Raw genomic sequence first — 8,808 nt, 5'->3', positions numbered from 1 at the left:
TGTTTTAATGAGAGGAAGGAAGTCCAGGGAGGAGAAAGGTTGAAGCAGGGAAGTGTGGCAGAGAGAGCTGGGTTTCCACTGAGTGGTCTGCTCAGCACTTTGGGGCTATTTTCATATTAATAATTTTAATTCCATAGATGTAAACATTTGTTTATGCATCCTACATAATATCACATATATCATAAAACAATATTAAATGAGACACTGAACACCAAAGCTCCAATTGATATAAAAATGATTTAATTTAATTTGTACAAAACCACCTTTGTCCAGCAAATGAACTCATAAACATACAAATGTAATATTATTATCACTCATCCAATTGCTTACAGTCTTATTTATGTCGAAAAACAAATTTAATTTTTATACTTTATGCCAAAGTACATGACAACTAAGTCCTTTGCCTGCTCGGACTATGAAAGCAGATATCACTGCTTTTTTTTTAAAGAACACGCAGGCCCCAGGCCTTAAGGTTAAGATAAATCTGAGTTAAATACACATTTAACATTTGAGATTTCAGTAACTGAACACTCATTAAGTGCTTCTCCAGGCTTAAAACAAATGTCAGAATTTAATTTACTCCAAAAACTCCAAGATTCATCACCTCTCCTTCATAAAACTTACTTTATCTTTTCAAACGGTTCACATACTCAGACGTCTTTAAAACTCAGTGTGCACACATCCCAAACTTCTCTCCATACTCTTGTTCCCTTCTTTTCATCCCTTCACAAACCTTCAAAAACACTTTTCTAAACACCATCTCCATCTCAGAAAAGCCACCCAGGATTTTTAATGAACCTTATAATAATAATTCTCATGTGTGTTACATTAGCTCCAAACTCCAAAACTCATCCAACAACATGTCGATGTTAAATGTTGTTTGTCTCTTTCTCCGAATCTACAGTCTGTTAAAAGTTATAAATTACCACCTCATATTTAAAAACAGCTGCGAATAATTTATAATTGTTAATTAAATCACCAAATTTCACATTTTCTTCAGATTGAGATATTCAGACATTATTCTGATAAACGAGACAAAGGTCAGACCTCTTCAGCAGGCCTGCAGAATAGGCTGGTAGGTCTCTGTCAGGACCTTGTAGCGGATCTTGGTGTTGGTGACGGCTCCATGTTTCTGACGCAGGTGAAGACGCAGCTGACTCTTGTGGCGGAAGTGAAGGTCACACTTCTCGCACTGAAAAACAAAAGGGTCAACGGATTAAACAAGCAGCGGCATGACAGGACAATGATGAGGGTATTCTGGTGTTGTCTGTGTGCTACATGCTGTGTTTGATTGGTCAAACAGACTGTGTGTGTGTCTCTGACTCACAGTGTAAGGCTTCTCTCCGGTGTGAATGCGTAGATGACTCTTCAGGGTCTGTAGGTGGCGGAAGCGGGTGCCACAGGTGTTGCAGGGGTAAGGCTTCTCCCCTGTATGGATCAGAACGTGGGCCCTCAGATGGGCGACCTGACACCAGGACAAACCACACAAACAGGTTGAGAAGTGTAAAAAATGTACGCCTTGCATTAAATTAAAGTTCTGCTGTCAGGTGCGATATGTTTCCTGTCCACAAGAACCCAAGAAACATTAAAAAACGGTCTCCTTCAAACTCAACTGCCTAAAATAAAAAAAACTTTAATCTCTGTAATACATGATTTCTTGGTCGAATTCAGACTTTTTAACTAGGTGCCTCTCACGTTTTGAGGATAAATACAAAAGGTTAAGTGCTCTTACAAGATAATAGTTAGCATGAGGATGTTTTTGTTTCCTTGAAGTTATTAGAAAGGATTTCTTTTAATGGACTTTTAATGAATTACCAACTTAGAGTAAGGGTTGAGTTGGAAAATCTGACATTTACAGGCACCTACAGGTGAGAAAAAGAGGAAATGAGAGGAAGTTAAAATGTGTATGACTGACGCCTGTTTTAGAAGAAGTGTTCATTATCCCCTCATGCACACACACACACACACACACATAGAGTTAGCCCTCACCTGAACAAATCGTGCGCCACAGGTGTCACAGCGGTAAGGTTTCTCCCCTGAGTGAATGCGAGAGTGAGTCTTCAGGTTGGCCGGTCGGTTGAACTGGGCGCCGCACACATTACAGCGGTACGGCTTGTCACCTGCCAGGTTCAAAGGTCAGCGTCAGATATTGGTTTTAAATTTTAAAAAATGAAAGAAAGTGATTGGTAAAGAGATTTTTTATAGCCTCACCTGAGCAGACTGTCTTGGTTCCTTGGAGGTTGCCAGAATAACAGTAAGGCACATAGTAGTTCTCACGCTTGACTGCATGCTGGTTGTGGTGGGCTGCTTCTGCATCAGAGGGGTGCGGGTTTGGGAAAATGCTGCATGGTGAGACTGAGGAAGCAGACAAATATGTACAAACATGAATGAAAGAAAAGGATTTAAGGGATGATGTGTTTAAAGGTGACATTTCCAGTTTGCATTGTACCTGTTCCCTCCTTTTGAGTGGGAGGCACTGTTGGGTGATCCACAGAGGGGGGTGGCCCCAGGGGAGGGGCTCGGCCAGAACCCTCGTAGCAGGAGGCCTGCCCCTGTCTGAGGAAGCAAGGTCCATAGTTATTCTCAAACATTTAAAAACATGTATTTTCTTTCCTCTGTCTTCTAATAATTGGCATTATTCCATCATACCTATCAATCTGACCAGGCACTTCTCCAGACCACGCCTCTGTTGAGCCCATCCTGTCGACCAGGGGTGATGTGTGACTTTGTGGTTCCTCCATCTCTTCTTCCTTCACTGTGGTGGCTGCACAGAGAGGGTTGAGGACTATGTACTTGTATTTTTTCCAATTGCAGGCCTTTGGGTCTGGTGTGGATTTGACATCACTCTGCAGAAATAAACAAATCACAATTTATTACTTCAATTTAAATCAAAACTTCCCACTGGTAATATAGATTATTTTAGTACCACTTAGTGATAATTACTCTCGTAGGGCTCTCTGAATATCTTTAAAAATCCTGCTTAATCTTCTCTAAACTCACCACAAGGTTTTTGTTGCAGGTGTTGGATTCTGCTGGAGAGTTTGGTTGGCAGCTGGAGCGGGTGGGGCTGTCTGGAGATGGAGTCGGGGTGCCCATGAGGGGCGACTCAGGCTCTCCTTTCAGCGCCTTTGACCCGGGCTGGCAGGTCGGGAAAGCCCCTGGCTTGAGAGAGCCCCCGACCTCCGCAGGGACCCTGCAGGAGAAACAAAGGAAGTGCTGTAATGAGCTAAACCTGAGCACAGACAAAGACACACAAACCACAGCAGCAGCACTTGAGACGATCTGTAAACAAAATCAGAGAGATAAGCAAGGAGGAAATGTAAGAGTCGCACCCACAGAGCACTTTCTGCCAAATTCAGCTCATTAAATCATTTCAGTTACACTCTACCTTGTTGCAGCCATTGTTGGGAGGAATCTCTGGGGTCCTGGATTGGGCAGGTCTCCTCCTTTGGGGGCTACAGAGGCTACGGACACCCTGGAGTCCAGCTCCAGTTGAGGGTGTCTTGCACTCATATTCTCCCTGCTGAAAAACAAAGAACCACCCACAGTTAAAATCATTCAGTTTTGAATCACACCAGATTTCTTTTTTAATTCAAACTATTTTGAATTCATGTTTCAGTTTATGGCCCAGCTGTTTGCATGATGTAATCTGTCCTGGCCTCACAGCAGATGTTCTCTCGCAACCCTCACCAGTGTAGCTGCATGAAATCCCTGCAGGTATCGGCCACGTGGTCCATCTGCAGGTAGGTTGCAGCCGTGAGCACCCCGGGAACGATGCTTGGCGTCAGAGGGAGGCGGGAGGTGTACATGAAGTCGAGCAGCAGGGAGATGCTGGATGGGTTGAGGGTGTCAGGGAGAGACACGGTCATGAGCTGCTCCCCGCTGCCACCACGCCCCTGAAGCAGCACACGGTGGGAGTACAGCGAGTAGAAGAACCCACTGAGAGGAAAGAGGGAAAGATATTTTAATTTGGACCAATTACAGTCTTTTAAATCTGGGAGATAAGGCAGAAATGGTGGAGAAGGGGTGGAGAGAAGAAGACAATGGGTGTTCCAAGTGGAAAGCAGGAAAGAGTGAAGTGAAGAGAGGACAAATTTAGAGAAAAAACAACTATGACTCAACAGGAGGAAGAGAGGAAAGAGTGTATCACACAGAGGGTCATTTAATAAAGGGAAAAGAAAAGAAGCCAAACATGTTAGGCAATTTCACACTCCTTTGAAAACTGCACAAAAGAAAATCAAAGAAAACCTGAAGACTCCTCCATGGTTTAAGGCCACTGAGGGAGTATTCTGCATAGACCTTTGCACCAACCTGCAGGCCACAAGCACGGCACAGTGCGCCCGTAGGTGTACGTTGCCCACAACCAGGGTGGTGTCAGTCAGGATGTTGCGGTGCCTGAGTTCGTTCAAGTTCAACAGCACGTCGTTGGAGTGGCGCGTGAACTCCTTCACATATCCCTCAGCTGGGGCAGCAGCCCTCATCTCCTGCGCTCTGTCGACCCTGCATCCTTCCAATACTTCCATTGTGCTCATCTGGATCTGTAGAAAAGACATTATAGATGAAACAAGCAAGCAATGCACATCATTTGAATATTTGCATGAACAGAGATTTTTTTTAAATTATGATGCACAATAATGACCTACCTATATGTAATTGATTGAATAAATAGACTGGAGTGTCCCAGACACATCTGTTAGGTGAGACCAGCTCCCTACTCGTACCTACATGAGGAAAGACCAAGAAACATCCACATTAGTCACATTATTGCAGATATCAAGAGAGTTGCAAAATGCAGCAAAGTAAGAATTACTGAGAGCTCATCAAGACATTATATGGTGTTAAAAAATCTTAAATTCAAACTTTTATTAGACCCACATTGATTTCACAGTCACTGAAAACAAATCAAATCAAAATAATTCAATCATTTAAAACTTTAAAATCTGAATTTAACAGTTCACTATTAAGGATTAATCAAGACAAGACTAATTCATTAACAATCAGTTATCAGACACTCTATTAAAAAAGTGAATATACTGAAAAACTTCTCCAACTCACCCCGACCAGCAGGGACGAGAACTAACGTGCCCCGCGCTGACGTCAAACCCCCTCGGCTCAGTGTTCAGTCTACAGTCAAACAGCGGAGCAGGGCCTCACACACAGCCTCCACTGGCTCTGATCAGCACTGTGAGAGGAGGCTGGAGGGAGGGAAGCTCTTTATAATGTCGAGCAGGAAGCCCCCATACAACCAGAGCTGCTTGTTTCCTCTTTCCTCAATGGCCCACGCGTATACTGGAAGCAACGCAGGAAAAGCCCTGGCCCAGGCCCCGGGCTCCAAGTATTTTTAGTGGCCTATTAGTTTTTCTAAACCCCCATAGCTCTGAGCGAAGTAATGGCAGGAAAGCGTAGTGTGTTTTTGTGCCACGTTGAAAAAATATATATGAGGACCCTTGGGGAGAAGCAGTACGTGCCTGACTATCCAGGGGTAAGCCAGAGAGCATCAGTGTTCCCCCACCAACGCTTTCCTACCCTTCACCCCACTCCAGGACAGAGGAAACTGTCTGAGAGGAAGCTGGAAGACCAACTTATTGTTGGATAAACAAGCTGTGCCCTCATCATTGAGATCTTATCAAAAATATTTTTTTTTATTCAAGTTATTCAAGTTTCACTCATATTTTGCAACATTATTTCTCAAGTATTCTTATTTAAAGTCCCCCTTCACTCAAATAGTTTTTCTTCTTGTCCCTACAGTTGGATGTTTGATTGTGCAGATGAATGTATTGCAGAATTTGACAACTAGAAAGATGTTTACATTCATCTTCTGAACGTAGAAAAGTTTCTCCCTTGTGCTCATTGAAATTTTTTTTAAAGGGCGGGGCCTATGAGCATGATTTGTGACATCACTAATAGTTTAGAAATTAATCCTGGTCCTTGTTTTGCAGAAAGAAGAAATATTAGACACATTATTGTTCCAAACAGACTATTTGTGCATATGTCCCATTACATGTCTGGAGGAGATCTTTAAATATAAGAAGCAACGACCCTCAAAGTGAAACTGTGTCATTGCTGAGTTGAGCAGTTCAGATGTAAACGGGCATTAATAATAAGTGCCCCACAACAGTGTCCGGAAGCGCCTGGCTTGCTGCCTGAGAGCAGAGGCGTTGTGTTATGAGGACCAAAAGGAAGGAAGCAAGACCAAATTGATCCATCTAGATGGGAGACACCTTCTCCTGGTGGTGAAAAACAACCTTTGCCCCGCCCTGAGAGAAATGCAGCCGACAGATGTGCAGGAACTGCCCTACACACCCACACACCCACACACCCACACACACACACATACACACTTGTGAATGCATCCTGCAAAGCTGCTCAGAGACATGGATGAAAATGCCTGCGCAGGACATCCGTCAATAATAAAGCGAGCAGGAGACAAGGGAGGAGAAATGGGAGTGGGGGGGTGGGGGGTGTAGTGAGGAGGACAAGGGCTCAGAGGTCACGAATAACTAAAAAACAAGCGGAAAGTTACTTCATCCTCAGGGCAGCATTGGGTTCACGGAAAACCAGCCACAGGACAGTTAATTGAGGCACCGTGAACGTGAACCATGAACTGTATTTCCTTCACATCAAAGTATTTTACAGGAGGAGACACTGAAGAAGGAGGAGAGAAAGCTTCAAGGTTGACTCAGGGCAGATAAGCTGTTCTTGCTCACACAAAGCTGGGACTGCAGGATGATTCACCTGGTCACTGGATTTATAAAGAAGATTGATTACTGTGAAAGAAATATATAGACTTTTTGAACAGTGCAAACAGCAGTGGAAAAATAGATAATTGTATTCATTTATATTATTAATTTATATTTTATAAGTGTATTGTATAGAGATGTAAACTAGGAGACTCTACAATACTGGTGGAAAATAGGTTTTGTATTGCATGCAAGTGTAGGTTAATTTTAAACTGCAACAAACAAATAAATTATCTTTTTATAGATTAAATTAATCAGACAACATGACCATGTTTGGATGGACCTTTGAAAATGTGTATCGGAAGTAAAGTGTTTGCACGGAGGTGCAGAGCTCGTGTGTGTGTCCTTGTGCTTTTATTTGTTTGGATGGAGGTCGGATCAATTGTGTGCTTTGTAAAAAGGAAAAAAAGGAAAAACCATAAAGGAAAACAACGATTAAGAAAACAGAGAGGGAGATGTAGGTCTCGGCTACTTCCAGGCATTGTGAGAAGAACGGATGAGGGGGGCGTTTGAGGAAAAGTGAGAACATTACTAAACAGGTTCACCAATGGGCGGAAGCCATTGAGTCCATCCCGTTGGCAAAGCTTGGCAACGCTCATGGTGACTTCCTGCTTCTTGCCCCGTCTGTCAGTGCCCATCAGCGACCCCATTCTTGATCAAAAACCTTAAAATTGAAATTTAATGATCTTTCTGCAATCCTCAAACGAGGAACAAACAGTTTAGTGAGTTTTTATGAGCAAATAAAACGTTCAACTGTCACTCCTCGTCAAACAGAACAAAGGCAGGGATTCCCCTTGTTTTGTGGTTTCCTGGTTGCCTGGACAGAACTATATTGTTTATCTGATAATGTATGGGCCGAAGCCATGCTTTGACTTCAAATCCCCCCAGTTGGTGCCAAAGTGTTGATGGCTCGTGCAACAATAACAAATCTGCTCAAACTGCCTCTTCCTGTGATTGCAGAGCTCTGTGGACATATAAGGGCAAACAGCAGCGAAGCTACTGGAAGGAGGAGCAGGAGGAGGAAGCGGGGATATCCCAGGGAGCAGCCTGGGTTGTTTGTCCACTTACTGGCAAGAGACAGACTGGGAAATAAATAAATAAATAAATAAATAATAAAGTTATGAAACCTTTGAAGAAGAGCCTCTGGGAAAGCACCGGGCCCCCAACATGGTGCTGGGTGGAGTGGGAGGAAGAAGAAGAAGGAGAAAGAGGGTGGAGGGTAACAGGATTGGGATAGTTGACCCAAATCTCATGAACCACATAATAATAAATCAAGAGCTTGACCTCCATATTCACTGCCGCTTACAGGGTGGTAAACAACTGGGGATACAGAGAAAACATACCAATAAAGAGCAGACTGTGTGCTCAATGGGAAGCATTATAATAACAATCAAAACCCCAAATAAAATAGCTTAAATATTGATACAATAATCAAACTTTGTTGGTACAAACTCAGTATTTCTGGGCTGAGCATCATTTGTCTTCTAAAATGTAAAATATACAGTTGAGAATAAAATGCTTTAATGCTATATTGTAATGTACCTTTTTGTACCCTTAATTCAGTGATTTATACATATATTCTGTATTAAATATAGAATATATGTATATGTATGTAATGTATGTATTTATCTGTCTTGGGCACAAACATTTCCTTTGTGTTAATTAAAGTTCTATTTAATTTTATCTCTAAATAATGATTCACTGTAACACTATTGTCTTCCTGCTCCAATATTTGTCTTTTGAGGTACAAATACAGCTCACATATACAAAAACAGATGTCAGCAATATAAAACCAAAAGAATAATGCAAAAACTTTGTTTAATGTCAAAAGACAATGTTAAATGAAATATCTATATAGTATATATATATATTTGTTATTTTAATTTATTACACTATGTTTTTATTTTAACAGCTACAGTATTTACTTTTAGACATTATATTTAAAGAAGCATTTCACCCGTGGAAACATTAATCTTTATTGAAAGTGGGTTATATATGTAGTCGAAATGTAACATAAATTTTGAATTTGGTGCCTATTTGACCGAGAAAAGAGTGTTTGTAGTCTCAC

At 42.0% G+C, this 8,808-nt stretch overlaps 1 protein-coding gene across 2 annotated transcripts; it reads right to left on the bottom strand.

Moving 5' to 3' along the window:
• Positions 1-218: 218 nt before the first annotated feature.
• Positions 219-5,234, bottom strand: bcl6b (BCL6B transcription repressor). Of its 2 annotated transcripts, none has more exons than XM_035675559.1 (12): positions 5,056-5,234; positions 4,644-4,721; positions 4,312-4,538; positions 3,691-3,939; positions 3,389-3,523; positions 3,001-3,193; positions 2,650-2,846; positions 2,450-2,556; positions 2,212-2,355; positions 1,990-2,120; positions 1,328-1,465; positions 219-1,192 (listed from the first exon to the last, which is right to left on the bottom strand). In XM_035675559.1, exons 3-12 carry the CDS (start codon positions 4,530-4,532, stop codon positions 1,052-1,054), a joined length of 1,656 nt encoding a protein of 551 aa, XP_035531452.1. In that variant the 5' UTR covers positions 4,533-4,538; positions 4,644-4,721; positions 5,056-5,234; the 3' UTR covers positions 219-1,051. The 2 variants fall into 2 exon arrangements, with proteins under 2 accessions (XP_035531452.1, XP_035531453.1); XM_035675560.1 differs by having other exon boundaries at positions 2,212-2,310; positions 5,056-5,206.
• Positions 5,235-8,808: the final 3,574 nt, after the last annotated feature.

This window comes from Morone saxatilis, unplaced genomic scaffold, assembly GCF_004916995.1.
Source record: "Morone saxatilis isolate NCDOM2014 unplaced genomic scaffold, NCSU_SB_2.0 Contig4, whole genome shotgun sequence".
Classification (NCBI taxonomy): Eukaryota; Metazoa; Chordata; class Actinopteri; family Moronidae; genus Morone; species Morone saxatilis.
The sequence above is the reverse complement of the archived record's forward strand: the minus strand, read 5'-3'. Positions and strand labels throughout refer to the sequence as shown.